The 20,183-nt window shown below is 43.8% G+C and overlaps 1 protein-coding gene across 9 annotated transcripts in view; it reads left to right on the top strand.

Annotated features, from left to right (window-relative positions):
• LOC132676859 (uncharacterized) overlaps window positions 1-20,183 on the top strand; it is a 349,918-nt gene that overhangs the window by 15,705 nt on the left and 314,030 nt on the right. For 3 of the 9 annotated variants that reach the window (XM_081791819.1, XM_081791811.1, XM_081791814.1), the window contains 9 exons: window positions 465-489; window positions 1,079-1,140; window positions 1,606-1,630; window positions 2,281-2,342; window positions 2,804-2,834; window positions 5,903-5,974; window positions 11,051-11,173; window positions 11,558-11,747; window positions 16,096-16,152. In XM_081791819.1, the coding sequence (XP_081647945.1) occupies window positions 465-489; window positions 1,079-1,140; window positions 1,606-1,630; window positions 2,281-2,342; window positions 2,804-2,834; window positions 5,903-5,949 (252 nt within the window). In that variant the 3' untranslated portion in view covers window positions 5,950-5,974; window positions 11,051-11,173; window positions 11,558-11,747; window positions 16,096-16,152. Of the gene's footprint in view, window positions 1-464; window positions 490-1,078; window positions 1,141-1,605; window positions 1,631-2,280; window positions 2,343-2,803; window positions 2,835-5,902; window positions 5,975-11,050; window positions 11,174-11,557; window positions 11,748-16,095; window positions 16,153-17,939; window positions 19,748-20,183 lie in introns of those variants that run through there. The other 6 variants (XM_081791812.1, XM_081791813.1, XM_081791817.1 and 3 more) reach the window with 6 other exon arrangements.

Here is a 20,183-nt window from a genome sequence, read left to right as displayed (position 1 = left end):
AGCTTGCCTGTCTTTCCCTGAGGAACACAAGTGCGTTCTTAGTGTCCTTGCAATCAACTTCTGTTGTAAATATGACAATGTACATGGTAGAGGATATTGTTACTTTCCCTGGTGGGGAGAGTGGGGAGTGGTTGCCTCTTGCCAACTGTCACCTTGGTCAGGGGGACATTTACCCCGGCAGTGCCAAACCTGGTAAGAAACAGCGTCCTAGGATCTTTTTCATCAGCAACAATTTTTCCTACTTGGGTGAAGAATTTTGTACTCGGCATTCTAAGTGCTCATGAGAGACACATCCACAGGAAAAACAACTTCTGAAAGGCATCCTATTCATTTGCTTTTGGGGACCTTTGACCCAAGCACTGTGTGCCATCTGGTTTCCTAAAGTCAAGAGGAGAACCAAAGACTAGTGCAATGCATGTACATCATGATCTCACCCTGATGGTGTTTCTTTTCTCTACATTCAGGTTGTCCAGAGAGCGATGGGATATGGTAGGTATTTTGGCATCTGTCTCCTGCTGATGAAAATATCCATATGGTCAGGAATCTGGGGCAGGAATCTGGGGCATCATTCTGCAGAGCTACCCTGACTCTAGGTCCCTTGTAGGACCGAGGCTTTAGGGTGTGGAGACAAGACAGATTTCCCAGGGGAAAACCTATTTCCATGTTTACAATGTGAGAAGGCAATGTATTCACTGTGGGGTGTGTGTGTGTGTGTGTGTGTGTGTGTGTGTGTGCACGCGTGTTTGAGAGAGACAGAAAATGAGGTACAGGGAAACACACAAAGAGAACGAGACACACTCATAACAGAGAGAGTGAGGTGAGAGAGAGAGAGATGTGTTTTTCCCCCGGAGATATGTGCCACTGACACCTCACAAGACGAACATCTGCATTCTCAAAAAAATCCTCATACTGCACACTTCAAGGAATAGTGCTGACGGTCGCTCAGCAGTAACATTCAGTCCATGCAGGTAACCAGAGCCTCCATATGCTCTGGCCCATGTTCATATCAAGGAACAGTCCCTGAGTTATTCTTGAGCAGCACCAACAAGGTACTGATGTGTATTCTGTGTCCTTCTAGGTGTCCCTAAGGAGAAAAAGCTGCTGGCCATTCCTGAAAGGAGGCAGCAGGCTGTTGCTGAGGTGAGCTTGCCTGTCTTTCCCCGACAAACACAATTGCTTTCTTAGAGCCTTTCCAATCAACTTCTGTTGTATATGTGACAATGTACATTTGAGGTGATATTGTTACTTTCGCTGGTGGGGAGAGTGGTGAGTGGCTGCCTCTTACCAACTGTAACCCTGGTCAGGGGGATATTTACCACTGGTAGTGCCAAACCTGGTAAGAAAGAGCGTTATTGGATATTTTTCGTCAGCAGCAATTTTTCCTACATAGGTGAAGAATTTTGTAGCTGGCATCCTAATTGGTCTTGAGACACATCCCAGGGAAAAACAACTTCTGACAGGCATCCTATTCATTGGGTTTTGTGGCCTTTGACACAACCACTGTGTCCCATCTTGTATCCGAAAGTCACCAAGAGAACCAAAGAGGGGTGCAAATACTGTATATCATGATCTCACCCTGATGGTGGTTTCTTTCCTAACATTCAGGTGGCCATAGGAGCACGAGAAGAAGGTATGTATTCTGGACACAGTGTCTTGCTGAGGACAATGTTAGGTGGTGATGTAGGTGGGGCATTCTTGTTGTCTTCGGTCTGGAGAGCTACCCTAATTCCAGAGTCCTGGGAGGACTGGTGCTTGAGGGTGGGGGAAAGACCGACGTCCCAGGTTAAAAACTATACGATATTTCTACAGTATGAGAAAGATAATGTATTCCTTGTGGGCGGAGTGATTTTGTGTGCATGACTCTTGGGGTTGTTCTGTATGTGTGTGTATGTCACGTGATTGTGTGTGTGTGTGTGTGTGTGTGTGTGTGTGTATGTGTGTGTGTGTGTGTTTTCTTGAGACACTCAGAGACAGACAAAAACACACACATAAAAAGACGGACACATTGAAAGACTGGGAGAGATAGATAGAGAGATGTGGGTTTGCCCTGGAGATATGTGCCACTGACACGGCACAATGACCAATGTCTACATTCTCAAAAACTCCTCATAGTGCATACTTCAAGAAATACAGCTGAGCGTGGCTCAGCAGTAAGATTCAGTCCATGCAGGTAACCTAAGCCTCCATGTGCTCCTGCCCATGTTCATATCAAGGAACAGTCCCTGTGTTATTCTTAAACAGCACCAACAAGGTACTGACGTGTATTCTGTGTCTTTCTAGGTGTCCCTGTGGAGGAAAAGATGTGGGCTTTACCTGTCAGGAGGCACCAGGCTGTTGGTGAGGTGAGCTGGCCTGTCTTCCCCTGAGGAACACAATTACTTTCTTAGTGTCTTTCCAATCAACGTCTGTTGTAAATAGGACAACATACTTTTTAGATGATATTGTTACTTTCCTTGGCGGGGAGAGTGGTGAGTGGTTGTCTCTCGCCAACTGTTACCTTGGTGAGGGGGACACTGACCAGTGGCAGTGCCCAACCTGGTGATAAATAATGTGTTAGGATTAATTTTATCAGAAGCAATTTTCCCTGCTTGGGTGAACAATTTTAGAGACTCTATAGTAAGTGAACTTGAGAGACACATCCCCCAGAATATACAACTTCTGACAGGCATCCAATTCATTTGCTTTTGTGGCCTTTGACTCAACCACTGTGTTCCCTATTGGATCCTAATATCACCAAGATCTAAAGAGTGGTGCAATCAGTGTGCCTCACCTTCTTACCTTTATGCTATTTTCTTTTCTATAGCTTCCTGTGGTCTCTGGAACCATGGAGAATGGTAGGTATTCAGGAATCAATCATTTGCTGTCTTTAGTCAGGGGAGTGCTTCTGATTTGGGGTTTCCAATGAAAGGAGGATCACAGACGTAGTGACAAAGCGATTTGTCGAAGGGTAAAACCATGTTCATGTGTTTACAGGCACTCGTGTGGCATTCAGGTAGTGAGTTTGTGTGCGTGGAGATGGGTGAGTCTCTTTGTGAACTGACAAGTGTGTGGAGTGAGCAGGTACGTGCTTGTATGTGGTCTCTGTGTGAGAAGTTTATGTTCCTCTAGATTAACATGTCCCTAAAGAGCACAGTTGCTGGTGTGAACTTTGCCATTCATAAGAAAAATCCCATCACCGAGCTTCATGTGTGTCTGTATGTCAAAGGATATAAATATGGACAATTTAAATATAGTTAGTATATTATACACCAAACATAGCTTGTTTAGGCTGAAAAAAGTCCTACTAATAGCCAGGAAAACATTCACAGGATTCTGAAAGGGAAATATGTTTTCAGAATCCATAGGATTCTGTGAATCATGACTTCAGTTCAAGGTAGACCTCAACTCTGAGGAGGCTGTTGCATTGCCTTCAGGGCACTTGGATCGATCCTGATTAAGGAGAAGGAGCCCTCATGGTATCTAATTGGCCTCTGAGGAAAGGAAGCTTATGGAAGTGATGAATCATGGAGGGGTTGGCACGGGCTGTGGGGATGGGGGCTGGACGGGGAGACGAGGCCCTTTAACCCCCAATTCCTAGTACTTTCTCTCACGCCTCTACTTTCTGAGGCAGACCCTGAATTTCTAGGCTGAGGTTGTCATCAGTAATAATTTCAGTCCTTGCTCCTGATCCTCCTTGTGTGGGGCACCCGCCAGTGCTGAGACTAGAGTGATCCCAGAGTCCTTGCTCCATCATACTTCAGCAGTAAAGAGATAATTGCCCCAGGGTTACTGCCTTCCTGCCCCTCCTATCCTTTCCAAAAAGGAGATTCAAGGAGCCTGAGAAGGAAATCCTCCCCCTCCTAGCTGGAGGGCTGGGGCAGGTGGCCCCTGGTGCAGGCGTGTGCCACACCCAGTTCTGGAGGGCATCTGAGAAGAGGATCCTCCAGCTTCTAGAAATCCTTTCTCTCAAGATCTTGGTATCCCAGGGGTGTGGAAGTTAATGCCTGCTGTGTGTGGTCAAATGCAGGAATGAAACCAGCAGCCAGGCTCTAAGGGCCCTTGCTCCTTCAAATACTTCAGCTTGAAAGGGTGAGAGCACGCTCCAAGGTCTTGGACTAGATGTTAAGCGGGAAATATTGATGGGTTGCAGAGGGAAGACATGAAGGACATCCAGGCTATGTGAGGGTGGGAGGGGACACCACGGTGGCAGGATTATTTGAATCAGTGTAGCATCAGCACCTGGGCCCAGCCTTGTCCTCACCGAGGATGACATTTGGGCTCCTTCTGGGTGGGATGAGGCAGGACGAGCCGGCATACCGGGTGACAGCACCGTATGGACATCTTCCTAAAAGCCTGGGGAGAGGGGCGTCCTTCCTGTGCCAGCCTCTTCTCCATCTACCAGACTCTTTCATTGGTGGACACTGGGGAGGAGCAGACAATGGAGTCAGGTCTCCTGTTCTCCCACCTGGGACACGCCAGCAGGGATGGAACCAGGGTCAGGCCAGACACAAGTACGTTTCCAGGCCTGATCCACCTGGGCCAGGAGGGACGAGTTTTCACTTTTCACCTGCTTCTGGCTGTCACCTGACAGCCAGTCCTTGTCTACACACTGTTGGCCAAGGGTTGTCTGGTTGGAAACACATTCATACAAAAGGGATCTCATCCCATGTGACCAGGGCAGCTGTAGAACATTCTAGTTGCAGGGGAGGTGAGAGGGGCACAGGCTCCAGTGCACAGGGAGCTCAGCAAAGTGGTGGGGGCTGATCCCAGAGTGGAGGTGGTCCTTGCTGTGCTCTTTCCTGGCCCGAGGACATCAGTGTGAGAGTTTGTCTGAAAGGTATGGGAACTGACAGGTCCAAATACTGTCTCTGACCTTCCTTCCACTCATGGGCACAGGAGCCATAGCTCTGGATGGTCACTGCAAGGGCACCGACAGTCTCTCCGTCATTGCTCGTCCCCCAGGGGCTCAGCCCTAGGCAGCCCATGTTTGGCCCCAATAAACGCCTGCTGTTCACAGCCTTGGGCTGGGAACTCGTTTAGGGGTGGAAAGGTCCCTCCTCAGCTCACCCAGGCCTGTTGGGCCCCACACTATGCTAGCTGTCTGCCCAGGCACTGGTCCAGATCAGAATGAGAAGGGTGGGCTCCTGAAGACAGTGAGGTGCTCCCCCTCTGCCCCGCGGCTCTGATTACATCCAGCATGAGTGTGGGGGTGTCATGCTCTTCACTCTGTTTATAATGTGCCCCTGCTGGGATTCCCCTCAGACCTGGGTGTTGACCTTCCACTCTAAGTGTCCCCAGGGCCTCACGCAGTGGCTGCCACATATGCATGAGCCCAGGGAGAACCGACAAAGGAATGGTCAGATCAGGCCAGCAAGCTCCTCTGCAGAAACCTCCAGGACTGGGAGGTCACGTCTTCCTCATGTGTACATCCTAAAGCTGTGCTATCCAGGGCAGAAGCCACTTGCCACATAGCCACTAGCCGCACTAGCCACGTTTCTGGTGCCCGGCAGACGCATGTTTACAACGCAGAACATTTCCACCCTCACAGAGGGTTCTTCTGGGCAGCTGCTCTGAGCCGGGCACAGGGTCTGCTCGTGGAACCCGCCAAACCCTATGTCTGTCTGTAACCGTTGGAATGTCAGCTTGCGCAGGTGGCACCTTCTTGTGCGGGTGAGAGCTATCATGATCCAGTGCAGCTGGGGAAGTACCAGATGAAGGGGGATCCTTTCCCTTGCTTGAAGGTGTGCAACTGTGGTCAATGCCTTGTGGAAGGGCTCTGCCTTTGCCAAGCCCAGGGAAGGTCTGAGGACCCAGAGGAAGGGCAAGTGATGCCGGCTGAGCCAGCATGGCCTCAGAGGGAGTTACAGGAATGGTGGAGCCCCTGTCTCTAATAACCTGCTTGCTCATGCTTGTGTCTCTAAAGATTGGGTGTTGGAGAGCCTGTCTGACTCTGGAACCGATGATGAATAGTCGTCAGATAGGGAACTGCACTCAGGTAGGAATCAATGGGAGAGGGTTTCTGGGAACAGCTGGCTTATACCTGCTGCTTTGTAGACTCAGAGTGGGAGGTATGAAATCAGAAAGACAAAGCAAGGATGTGCGAAGCCTTGTTTTGTTCTTTTAATATAACAGTAGCGTCTTTTAATAGAATACATGTGTTCTCCCTCTGGGCTTCGAATGTACTCTGTCTGTAATCATCTTTTTAAAGTTTTTTTTTTATTTTAAACCAAGTTGGTTAACATATAGTGTAATAATGGTTTCAGTAATAGAATTTAATGATTTATCACTTCCATAGAACACCCAGTGGTCATCCACACCAAGTGCCCTCCCTAATGCTCATCACCTATTTAGTACATCCCTCTACCCAACACCCTTCCAACAGTCCTCAGTGTGTGAAGAGTTAATCAAGTCACTTATGGACTGTCTTCATCTCTGTTTTTACCTTATTTTTCCTTCCATTCTCCTATGTTCATCTATTTTGTTAGATTCCACACATGAGTGAAATCATATGATATTTGTCTTTCTCTGACTGACTTATATATATAGACAGATATATATATATAGATATATATATAGACATGTATATATATATATATCTACATATATATGTATGTATATATAGACAGATATCTATATATCTATATAGATCTATATAGATGTATATAGATCTATATAGATGTATATATCTATATCTTCTTTATCCATTCATCAGTCACTGGACACCTTGGCTCCTTCCATAATTTGGCTATTATTGATAGTGCCACTATAAACACTGGGATGCATGTGCCCCTTTGAATCAGCACTCCTGTATCCTTTGGATAAATATCTAATCATGCAATTGCTAGGACGTAGGGTAGCTCTCTTTTTAATTTTTTGGCAGGCCTCCATACTGTTTTCCGGAGTGGCTGCACTAGTTTGCATTCCCACCAACAGGGCAAAAGTGTTCCCCCTTCTCCGCATCCCCGCCGACATCTATTGTTACCTGCGTCGTTAATTTGAGCCATGCTGACAGGTGTGAGGTGGTATCTCATTCTGCTTTTGATTTGTATTTCTCTGATGATGACTGCTGTTGAGCCTCTTTTCATGTGTCTGTTAGCCATCTGGTTGTCTTCTTCGGAAAAACGTCTGTTCATGTCTTTTGACCATTTCTTCCCTGAATTCTTTGTTTTTTGGGTGTTGAGGTTGGTAGTTCTTTACAGATGTTGGAAACTAACCCTTTATCTGATATGTCATTTGCAAATACCTTCTCTGATTCCCTCAGTTTTGTTGGTTGTTTCTGTTGCCGTGCAGAAGCTTTTTTTATCTTGATGAGGTCCCAAGAGTTTTTTGTTTGTTTGTTTTGTTTTGTTTTTGTTTTTTGCTTTTGTTTCCTTTCTCTCCTGAAACATGTCTATTAAGACGTTGCTGTGGCTGAGGTCAAGAGGCTGTTGCCTGTTTTCTCCTCTAGGATTGTGATGGTTTTCTGTCTCACATTTAGCTCTTTCATCCATTTTGAGTTCATTTTTGGGTATAGTAGGTAAGCGGTCCCATTTCATTCTTCTGCATGTCACTATCCTGTTTTCCCAATACCATTTGCTGAAGAGACTGTCTTTTTCCATTGGATATTCTTTCCTCTTTTGTCAAACATGACTTGGCTATACACTTGTGAGTCCATTTCTGGGTTCTCTATTCTGTTCCATTCATGTATGTCTCTGTGTTTGTGCCAGTACCATACTCTCTTAGTGATTATAGCTTTGTAACATAGCTTGAGGTCTGGAATTGTGATGCTTCCGTGTTTGGTTTTCTTTTTCAACATCACTTGAACTATTCGGGGTCTTCTCCAGTTCCATACATATTTTAGAATTGTTTGTTCTAGCTCTGTGGAGAATGCTAATGTTACTTGATAAGAATTGCATTGAGGCTGTAGATAGCTTTGAGGAGTATCAACATTTGAACAGTATTTTGTCTTCCAATCCATGAGCGTGGAATGTCATTCCAATTCTTTGTGTCTTCTTCAATTTCTTCATCAGCTCTCAATACTTTTTAGCGTACAGATCTTTTACCTCCTTGGACACGTTTATTCCTATGTATCTTATGGTTGGGATGCAATTGTTAATGGGATAGATTCCTTAATTTCTCTTCCTTCTGCTTCATTATTGGTGTATAGAATGCAATTGATTTCTGTACATTGGTTTCATACCCTGTGACTTTGCTGAATTCATGTAACAGTTCTAGCAGTTGTTTGGTGAAGTCTTTTCTTTTTTAAATATGAAATTCATTGTCAAATTGGTTCCATACAACACCCAGTGCTCATCCCAAAAGGTGCCCTCCTCAAAGCCCATCACCCACTTTCCCCTCCCTCCCACCCTCCATCAACTCTCCGTTTATCCTCAGTTTTAAAGAGTCTCTTATGGTTTGACTCCCTCCCTAACTTTTTTTTCCTTCCCCTCCCCCATAGTCTTCTGTTACGTTTCTCAGGATCCACATAGGAGTAAAACATATGGTATCTGTCTTTCTCTGAATAACTTATTTCACTTAGCGTAACACTCTCCAGTTCCATCCACGTTGCTACAAAAGGTCATATTTCATTCTTTCTCACTGCCAAGTAGTATTCCATTGTGTACATAAACCACAGTTTCTTTATCCATTCATCAGTTAGTTGGTGGACATTTAGGCTCTTTCCATAATTTGGCTATTGTTGAAAGTGCTGCTAGAAACATTGGGGTACGAGTGCCCCTATGCATCAGCACTCCTGTATCCCTTGGGTAAATTCCTAGCAGTGATCTTCCTGGGTCATAGGGTAGATCTATCTTTACGTTCTTGAGGAACCTCCACACTGTTTTCCAGAGTGGCTGCACCAGTTTGCATTCCCACCAACAGTGCAAGAGGATTCCCATTTCCCCGCATCCTCTCCAGCATCTATAGTCTCTGGATGGGTTCACTTTAGCCACTCTGACTGTCGTGAGGTGATATCTCAGTGTGGTTTTGATTTGTATTTCCCTGACGAGGAGTGACATTGAGTATCTTTTCATGTGCCTGTTGGCCATCTGGATGTCTTCTTTGGAAAAGTGTCTGTTCATGTCTTCTGCCCATTTCCTCACTGGAGAATGTGTTTTTCGGGTGTGGAGTTTGGTGAGTGCTTTATGGATTTTGGAAACTAGCCCTTTGTCTGATAGGTCATTTGCAAATATCTTTTCCATTCCATCGGTTGCCTTTTAGTTTTGTTGATTGTTTCCATGCAGTGTAGAAGCTTTTCATCTTGAGGAGGCCCCAATAGTTCATTTGTGCTTTTAATTCCCTTGTTTTTGGAGATGTGTCAAGGAAGAAATTGCTGCAGCTGAGAGTTCAGAGCGGTTTGTTCCTGCTTTCTCCTCTAGGGTTTTGACGGTTTCCTGTCTCACATTCAGGTCCTTTATCCATTGTGAGTTTATATTTGTGAATGGTGTAAGACAGTTCTCTTGTTTCATTCTTCTGCATGTTGCTGTGCAGTTCTCCCAGCACCATTTGTTAAAGAGACTGTCTTTTTTCCATTGGATATTCTTTCCTGCTTTGTCAAAGATGAGTTGGCCATACATTTGTGGGTCCATTTCTGGAGTCTCTATTCTATTCCATCGGTCTATGTGTCTGTTTTCGTGCCAATACCATACTGTCTTGATGATTACAGTTTTGTAGTAGAGGCTAAAGTCTGGGATTGTGATGCCTCCCATTTTGGTTTTCTTCTTCAATATTACTTTGGCTATTCGGGGTCTTTTGTGGTTCCATACAAATTTTAGGATTGCTTGTTCTAGCTTGGAGAAGAATGCTGGTGCAATTTTGATTGGAATTGCTTTGAATATGTAGATTGCTTTGGGTAGTATTGACATTTTAACCATTTCATTCTTCCAATCCATGAGCATGGAATGTTTTTCCAGTTCTTTGTATCGTCTTCAATTTCCTTCCTAAGCTTTCTATAGTTTTCAGCATACAGATCTTTGACACCTTTGGTTAGGTTAATTCCTAGGTATTTTATGATTCTTGGTGCCATTGTGAATGAGATCAGTCACTTTATTTGTCTTTCTGTTGCTTCATTATTAGTGTATAACAATGCAACTGATTTCTGCACATTGATTTTCTATCCTACGACTTTGCTGAATTCATGTGTCAGTTCTAGCAGACTTTTCATGGAGTCTGTTGGGTTTTCCATGTAGAATATCATGTCATCTGCAAAAAGTGAAAGCTTGACTTCATCTTTGCCAATTTGGATGCCTTTGATTTCCTTGTGTTGTCAGATTGCTGATGGTAGCACTTCCAACACTATGTTCAACGACAGTGGTGAGAGTGGACATCCCTGTGGTGTTCCTGATCTCAGGGGGAAAGCTCTCAGTTTTCCCCCATTGCGGATGATATTAGCTGTCGGCTTTTCATAAATGGTTTTTAGGATGTTTAAGTATGTTCCTTCTGTCCCGACTTTCTCGAGGTTTTTTTATTAAGAAAGCATGCTGATTTTGTCAAATGCTTTTTCTGCGTCGATTGACAGGACCATATGGTTCGTATCTTTGCTTTTATTAATGTGATGTATCCCATTGATTGATTTGCAAATGTTGAACCAGCCCTGCAGCCCAGGAATGAATCCCACTTGATCATGGTGAATAATTATTTTTAAATGCTGTTGCATTCGATTTGCTAGTATCTTGTTGAGAATTTTTGCATCCATATTCATCAGGGATATTGGCCTGTAGTTCTCTTTGTTTGCTGCGTCTCTGTCTGGTTTGGGAATCAAAGTGATGCTGGCTTCATAGAATGAGTCTGGAAGCTTTCCTTCCCTTTCTATATTTTGGGACAGCTTGAGAAGGATAGGTATTATCTCTGCTACAAATGTCTGATAGAATTCCCCAAGGGAAGCCATCTGGTCCTGGACTCTTATTTGTTGGGAGATTTTTGATAACTGATCTAATTTCTTCGCTGGTTATGGGTCTGTTCAAGTTTTCTATTTCTTCCTGTTTGAGTTTTGGAAGTGTGTGGGTGCTTAGGAATTTGTCCATTTCTTCCAGGTTGTCCCGTTTGTTGGCCTATAATTTTTCATAGTATTCCCTGATAATTGCTTGTATTTCAGAAGGATTGGTTGCTGATCGCTTAGATTCCACCCACATCTGCCTAATTTACCCCAATAACCACCAGAAGCCTAGCAGAACGGACTCTCCGGAGCCAAGCATAGACAAGAGGCCCATGGAAGAGGGTAGGAAGGGTGGAGAGGCGGTGCGTGCTACACGGACTGGCGGGAGGGAGCCAGGGCGGTGGGCAGCCAGCCCACCCGGCAAGGCAGAGCCCCCGAGTCTGGCTTGCAAAAGCGGAGGGGCCGGATGGAGTGTGTTCTGACAGCCAGTGGGACTTAATATCTGGAATGTTATAAGTCAACTGCTGTGCTTGGAGAGCGGGAGGGAGAGTTGTTGAGCCCCGGACAACGGAGCTCAGCTTGGTGGGGAACAAAGGCGCTGGAAGTGCCGTCTCCCTCGCCCACCCCCCAGCCAAAATCCCAAAGGGAGCCGCTTCCCATCACGGAACTTGCTTGCACCGCGCAAACACCCAACGCTGTGCTTATGCGGATCCGTCCCTCTGACAGGTCTGTCTCCCTCCCGTTGCCACTAGGCCCCTCCAAAGCGGACCACCGAAGTCAAAGCGAGCTGAGCCTGCCCCTCCCGCCCCTGTGCACCTTGCAGACCCACCCCGGCTAATACGCCAGATCCCATCGAAGCAGCACCACAAGCCTGGCAGTGTGCAAGTAGCCCAGACAGAGGCCACACCACTCCACAGTGAGTCCTGCTCCTGGGAGAGGGGGAGATAAGGTACACGCCAGTCTGACTGTGGCCTCAGCGGTGGGCTGGGGGCAGACATCAGGTCTGACTGCAGCCCCGCCCACCAACTCAAGTTACTCCAGACAGCACAGAGGAAGAGCCCTGCAGTTCCGCGCCACTCCAGGGACTATCCAAAATGACCAAACGGAGGAATTCTCCTCAAAACAAACTCCAGGAAGTAGCGACAGCTTACGAACTGATCAAAAACGATGTAAGCAATATAGCAGAAAATGAATTCAAAATAATAGCCATAAAATTAATCGCTGGGCTTGACAAAAGTATAGAGGCCAGCAGAGAATCTATTACTACAGACATCAAGGGACTAAGAAACAGTCAGGAGGAGCTAAAAAATGCTATAAATGAGCTGCAAAATAAAATGGAGGTGACTACAGCTCGGATTGAAGAGGCAGAGGAGAGAATAGGTGAATTAGAAGATAAAATTATGGAAAAAGAAGAAGCTGAGAAAAAGAGAGATAAAGAAACATGGCCACTTTGAAATGGCCTCACCGCTCTGCTTCTTTGAAGAATTCTTACTTCTTTCATAATTCTTCCTGAGAAGGACACGAAGTTGGGGTCAAATTTCAAATCCCACAGTTGGGAGTTCCTTTTGTGCACTCTTATTTCTGAAAGTTAAAATGTCCACAAATCAATCCAAATGAAGTAAGCAAAGGCAATGATCCACTTATAAAATTCTCCTCTAATCTAAAGATGTCTTCTATTGTCCTCTGTGCTGACATGGTACAAAGAAGGTCCCTGGTACCCTGAAATCATGATGTCTTCGCTCTCACATTTGCGCAGGGTCTTAGGATCTTTCTATATCATTCTCCCCCTCCAGACTTCCCCTAACTTTGCACTGACAGAAAAAAATAGAGTTGTTCCCTCCAAGGTATCGTTTTCGTCCCAACTGTCACATTTTAGTTGGAGCATGTGAGATGCCAGGGGTTCTACGCAGTCTCCACTTCAGGACACACACACACACACACACACACACAGAAAAATGACACTTACTTTTGTACAATATTCATGAATGTTTGTAATTCATGCTGCCTTTTTTTCTGGATCCAACCTTGTATGCATAGCCATGTCTCTCTTTACTCTGTAGTCTTTATGCATTTCATCTGTTAGACCTTTCCAAAAACAAAGTTTAGAAAAGATATAGCTAAAGAAGCAAGAATAGTGTAAACTCTCTCGTGTAAACGAGAGAAGCCTTGACCACTGCACCTGCAAGAGGAAGAACCAGCAGAGAGAATGCAGCTCTGGGCCATATGGAGTATTATGAAACGCTGGTACTTCTACATCCTAACACCTGGGGCTCAAAAGGGGTGGACTTCTCTGAAGACTGCACAAATCTGTAGTACCTGTCAGGTAGCATAGCTCAGGAACCAGCATTATAGGCTCATGGGGCGTGTCCTGTTGGCTCTTTTTCCATTTGCCTTTGCTGACCAAAAGTGGCTGAGTTAGGGCAGTGACCACTAGACCATGTTGCTGCTCAACAGAAACAAGAAAGAACACTGCTGTAACTATCAGTGAAGCCTCAGCAGAGTCACATAAATATGTACAGAAATGCATTTTGGGGTCACCAACAGAGGCCTGGGGGTGTGCTGGTGATACGGTTTCCTCAAGGTTAAGAACGCATCAAAGATTCTCTTAATATTCTCTTAGTTACACGTCCCGCAGATGGCCTCTTTTTTTCTCTGTCAACACACGTAGCCAAGGAGAGCGGGATGCTCACAGACATTATATTGGGGGTCATTGTACGATCCTTTCACTACATATAAGTAAATGTATGACAGACTCTTAGGATCTGTATTTCTCACTACAGCACTGTCTTAAAGATTCCTCAAACATACTTGAGAACTTTCAACACGATTCCCAAACGAAGGGGTGGGCAACAAACCCAGTCAACTTTTTAGAGTTGCAATTCCACATCTATTCCCAACATGCCTCTTGCATCATTTCTCCTAAACTCTCAGTCCCTGCTTCCAGGAGGAAGAGATATTTGCCAAGACATCCCACCCCTGGGCTGCAATTTCCATGCCACAAACTGCCTTTACTCTCCAACACACAGCAATGGTTCTTCATAGATCCTTCCATGCCGATCAGGAAGGTCCTCATCAGTAGGAATTTAGCCACATCAATTCTGGTTTTATCTGACTGCTAAACATCCCGAGAACTTCAAAGGAGTTCCTACCCGTGACAAAACTTCACATCCAGTGTTCATGGCTCTTTTTCTCTTAAGCTGAACTATTAGTTTTAATTCGTATGATCTCATTGCAGACTATACATGGTTTTTTTTCACCCTTAGAGTGGTCTTTAGTTATTTGAAAGACAGCTGGGATTCACCCCCATTTTCCTGGTTCTAGAGTCTTAAGGCCCAAGCTCGTGCAGGTGTCTACATGTGTGTAGAATCATGGCATCCTTTTAGGGCCTCATCTATCAAAACCTTTGGACAAGCTATTCTTCCTGTCAAAAACTTTGGGAAACACGCCTCTTATTTCCCATAGCTGCCATGCAACATCCTAGAAGGATCTCCTCCTCCAACATCAACTTCTGCACCTAAACAGGAGTTCTGTGGTCCTTCTTTGCAGCATTATGAAACCTTTTTGGAAGGCCAGGATTGTACTTTCCTTCTAAGGGCTCATCGATCGATTCCAGGATTTTTCTAGATCTCATGACAACAGGACAACTAAATTGCCATCGGTCATTAGACTGAGTTCCCACCAGGGCATCCCAAGATGACCCAAATCGTTTCAAATATTTCAGCCCATCTGTTTTTTTTTTTTTTCTCAATTAAACCTGCTGAAACCACAGTCTTAGGTTTCTTTTACATCCAAGGCTCCTGCCTATCAACTCGTGCCAAGAAGGTAGTTTGTCTTCATGTGACAAATCCTCTAATTATTCCCAAACCCGCTGCTCTGTGATGCCAGCATGTGTGAATTTACTACAACCTATATATATTTCAACTTTTATGTGCTAGTCATGGTATGAGACAGGAGAGGTATTTACAAGGAGCAAAACCAACATTGTCATGCCCTGGTGGAACTCTGTCTACAGAGAGGGGAGAGATTCATAAAATAACCACTCAAATACAGAATTCCGAATTGGGATAGATGCTATGAAATGCAAGAGCACAACAGAACAGGGGGACCCCACAGAGGCCTGAGGTTGCAGGTTGGTGTGGGGGTGGGGTGGATGTACTCTGGATACCCAGCATGGCTCTTCTCAATCAATGACATTTGAGGTCAAATTTGGAGAATGAACAAGCAAATATCAGCCAGGTATCTCCATCTACCACCTCCATCAGAGCCTAAGTCAACCCCAAAGTCCCCAATCTTCTCACACCGACTCCCCCGTTGTAGTAAATGACTCTGGCATCCACTCACTTCCTACCTCTCCCACCCTAATCCCGGTCACCATTATCATTGACCTAAAGTGACTTAGCCACCTCCTCACTGATGTCTCTGCCTCCCTTTTTACCCACATACAGCCCGTTCCTTGTAATTAGACACATATCTGTAAAATAAAATATATCACTTCATCCATCTGTAGAACATCTGACAATATCTCATTTGTCTCAGTGGACAGAACTTTATACAATGTGGCCCCCACTTCATCCTCTGATTTCATATCCTACAACCCAAGGATGTCCTCCCCGCAACCATGGGCACTTCTTCACAGAATAATCTAGCCTTGTTTGGGATCTGGATACATCTCGCCCATCTGGAAAGTGGGGTCTTTTCTCTTCTCCCTCATTTGCACACAGCTTGCTCCTTTCAGACATTCACATACCAGCTTCTCAGAGCTTTCCATGACCACCTCCTCTGAACCACCAGACACCGTCCATAATACCTCTCAATTTTAATTATCTAGATATATCCCTCATAACCCTTAGAACAGTCTTGTCTGCCGTCTCTCTTCCTGCCATAAGGATGCAAGTTCCTTAAGAACAGACAACTCAGTGGTCTTACCAATGTATACCCAAGATGTGTAATGGGCACTCATTAAGTGCTTTTTTGGATTGAATGAACAAGAACTAAGTATCAAGCACAAGTGAGGATAATGTAATAGCACCATCCCCTTGAAGGGCTGCCAGAAGGCTGTGTAGCCTTGGTGGTTCCAAGTAGCCATGGTTTGGATTCCAGTATAAAAATACAAGCTGTTTTTTAAAAATATATTTGTGAGTTCTTTCCATTTGCTACAGATATCTGTAATTCCTTTCTCTCATCTGCCAAAGCTAGAAAACTAATCTCCTCAACTAGTGTATCTTTGTGCACCAAGCTAAGTTTACTTATGTCTTTGTGAACAGAGATTGAGGAATCCATGAGTTCTGAGATTCGGCACACAGCTGACATCTTTCCAGATGGTAACTGGTCATTTGTTTCTTCTTTTCAAACCAAATTCTATAGGGCTCAAACTTCTATATAAGGAAAGTGGTCACATATGAAGTCTTGCCATATTTTCTACCCAATGATCCATCAACATGTTTCAAAGTACCATAGCCTCCTCTTAGGCCCACGGGAGAGGCCATATTGGAGCCATTCTAATCATGTGACATTACCCTATATATGAGGCACTCGAATGCATGGATAATAGATCTGTCAAGTTACAATACCACTAAGGAGAAATTTTATAATAGATTATATATATGTTATAGGTTAATAGGTGATGTTATATTATTATAATCTAACATACAGGACTCTATATTGCACATGTATTTTTAGGAGACATATATTTGACTACATAATAAGAACAAAATGAGATTTAAATACATTGAAGGACAGGACATTTCCTACCTCCTTGTAGTAGTCTATGAAGGTGATTTCCTCACCACCTGATTTCTTTTTTTTTTTTCAACGTTTTTTATTTATTTTTGGGACAGAGAGAGACAGAGCATGAACGGGGGAGGGGCAGAGAGAGAGGGAGACACAGAATCGGAAACAGGCTCCAGGCTCCGAGCCATCAGCCCAGAGCCTGACGCGGGGCTCGAACTCACGGACCGCGAGATCGTGACCTGGCTGAAGTCGGACGCTTAACCGACTGCGCCACCCAGGCGCCCCACCACCTGATTTCTTAAACATACTTCTGGGAGTCTCCTCCCAATTAACAGCATCCACTCGATAGGTTCTATTGTTATACCTGTGGAATGGTCACAACACATAGTAGTATTCCTAACCTATTTATGGCATGGGATCATGGAAGAAGTGAGAAGCTTTAAATCCTACAAGAAATTTCAGGATATATCCACTTTAGTAAATTCATATGACATATAATTCACCTACGGAAGGCTACAATCCAATGGTTTTAGTATATTCACAGAGTTGTAAATCCTATACATTTGCCTACCCACCGTATTTCACATGAATTGAATGATACAGTATGTGACCTTTCCTGACAGCCTTCTTCCACTTAGTGTACTACTTTTCAAGGTTTATCTATGCTGTAGCATGTATTGGTATTTCATTCCTTTTTGTTGCCAAATGACACACTATTTTATGGATGTACATTTTTATTTTTCCATTTGTCAGTTGATGAACATTTGAGTTGTTAACATCTTTGAGCTATTATGAATAATGAGATTATGGACATTCATGTATCAATTCTGGTAGACATAGGTGTTCATTTCTCTTGGGTATAAAACTAGGAAGGGATTGCTGGCTCATATGGTAACACTGTATTTAGCATACTGAAAAAGGGCCATCCTGTTTTCCAAAGACACCACACCATTTTTACTTCTACCAGCAGTATTTGACGGGTGGTTCCAACTTTTTCACATCCTTGCCAACACTTAATCTCTGCCTTTTCAAATTTAGCCATCATACTATGAAGGGGTATTTCACTGTGGTTTGACTTTGCATTTCCCTGGTGGGCAATAATACTGAGTATCTTTTCATGTGATTATTGGCCATTTGTATATTTTCTTTGGAAGCCTGTCTATTCAGATCCTTTGCCCATTTTTTGAAAGTTGGGTTGAAGAAATAAGTAAAAGTTAGGTTCTCTTTTAATTATTGACTTGTAAACATTTCTTACATATGTAGAAGCAAGTTGTTCCGGAGATATGTGATTTCAAATGTTCTCTCATTCTGTTCCTTTTTTTTTCTTTCTTTTTCTTAACTTTAAATTTTTTGTAACGTTTATTTATTTTTGAGACAGAGAGAGACAGAGCATGAACAGGGGAGGGGCAGAGAGAGAGGAAGACACAGAATCTGAAGCAGGCTCCAGGCTCCTAGCCATCAGCCCAGAGCCCGACGCGGGGCTCGAACTCACGGACTGCGAGATCGTGACCTGAGTTGAAGTCGGACGCTTAACCGTCTGAGCCACCCAGGAGCCCCCCTTTTTTTTTACTTCAAAGAAAGAAAGTTTTCAATTTGGTGAAGTCCAATTTATGTTTTCCTTCTGTCATCCCTTCTCTGTTGGCATTTTATTTTATAAGGTTTTCTCTAAGCCAAAGTCAAGAAAATTTACTCCTAGATTTGCTTCTAGGAATTTTATAGGGTTTTAACGCTTACATTTAGGTCTATTTTTAGTTAATTTGGGGGATAAATTGGAGTTAATTTTGTATCTTCTGTGAGGAACGGCCAGGTGGATATCCAGTGGTCCCAGCAATATTTGAGGAAACGAGTATTCCTTCCCCAAGAAAGTGGTCATGAAACTCTTGCTGAAAAAAAAAAAAAAATCAATGGACTATAAATGTGAGGGTTAACTCCAGGATTCTCAATTGTATTCCATTGATTTTTAGGTCTATCTTCATACCAGTATCCCACTGTCCTGATTCCTAGAGCTTTGTAGTGAATTTTGAAATTGGAAAGCAAGAATAAAGTTGAGGACTCCTACGATGATGCTGGCCAAGCAGCTTTACATCCACGCTCTTCAGCTTAAAATGTCTGGTCTAGAAGAAGGTTAAAAGTAAAACACTTCCGTCAAGTGGACATTTGCTAATGGATGATAATTAGGCCCTGATTGTTAAAAATAGTTAGACACAAAGCAAGAGAAAAGACATTTGGAAGGAGCATATTCTGTTACATGTGAGAGAGGGTTCAGAGCAGGTGACTGGATCAACATCAGGAATCACAAGAACAGCAAAATCTACAACTGAAACTTATCTTTCTCTCACGCTGTATAGCCAGATGAGAAAAGTGTGGATGGATTCTCACCATTCCCATGCTATTTCTGCCTCTGACCTTTAACGTTTATTGATTCGAAAACTATAGGACCATCTCTTATGGGGGGAAAAAGTTCTCAAAGTGGTTGGATAGGTTTTAAATAGCAGACTCACAGGACACCTGGGTGGCTCAGTTGGTCAAGTGTCCGACTTCAGCTCAGGTCATGATCTCATGGTTCGTGGGTTCGAGCCCCACATCAGACTCTGTGCTGACAGTGCAGAGCCTGGAACCTACTTCGGATTCTGTGTCTCCCTCTCTGTCTGTCTCTCTCTCTGCCCCTCCCCCACACTCTCTCTGCTTCTCTCAAAAAAAGTAATAAGCATTAAAAAAGTTAATAAACACAGATGTAAAAGCAATTGATCCAACTAATTCTTAAAAATTTCCATAGCATCTTTCCTTTGGGATTTGTTATCAACATGCATTAGATCATAAGCAGTTTGCATTCAGAGCAGTTTGTGGTTCACATCAGCACAGAGGGTAATGCTGGTTTCATAGTCAAGAATAGAAGCACTATATCCAGGCCAGATTACCAGCCTGCAAACAGAAGACATTAGATGTAAGGGTCAAAGTCCAAGCTCTGAACAAGGAAGCAAGCGTCCCAGCGTTGGAACTTGGGGTCTAAAATTGGTGCTTAGGAGTCAAGCAGTTTCAATTTCTTATTTTTAGTAAGAACCGATCTTTTGAAGGACCTTTCCAATAGAGATTTACCTGATGGGCTAGTTATAACTCTTACACTCTTTGTTAAACCATATTGTTACCCCCCACAGGCTCACACACCTATAGCCACACACATGCGTATGTATGTATGTGAGAATATATAGGATATAGGTGTATGAATTATAAACATATACACAATATATACACATACATACATGTAGCTATAATTACTATGATTGGAAGAATTTAAGAGAAATCTACTATCCAAATTTTAGAAGATTTAGACTTCCTATGAGGTTTATAGAACTACCGAATACCTCAAGGTTTATGCTTATCACTCTAGGACTGTAAGAGTGAATCTTTTCACTTCGTTCCAAATTTACATGAAATTCTAACTGAATCGTTCATGGCCAGTGGGTACCACTGAAAAGACCATCACTTATAAATCCTACTGCTTCAAATGAGAGTCACTTTCTCAAATGCTTCTATGGTCAGGTCTGTAGAATGTGAAACTTTCCACTGTGTAGTTATGATTGAGGAACTCCGTGGCCTCATTCTCGTTGTAATAGTTGCGACC

This window comes from Panthera onca, chromosome F1 (assembly GCF_046562875.1).
Source record: "Panthera onca isolate mPanOnc1 chromosome F1, mPanOnc1 haplotype 2, whole genome shotgun sequence".
In the NCBI taxonomy this organism is placed as follows: domain Eukaryota; kingdom Metazoa; phylum Chordata; class Mammalia; order Carnivora; family Felidae; genus Panthera; species Panthera onca.
The sequence above is the reverse complement of the archived record's forward strand: the minus strand, read 5'-3'. Positions and strand labels throughout refer to the sequence as shown.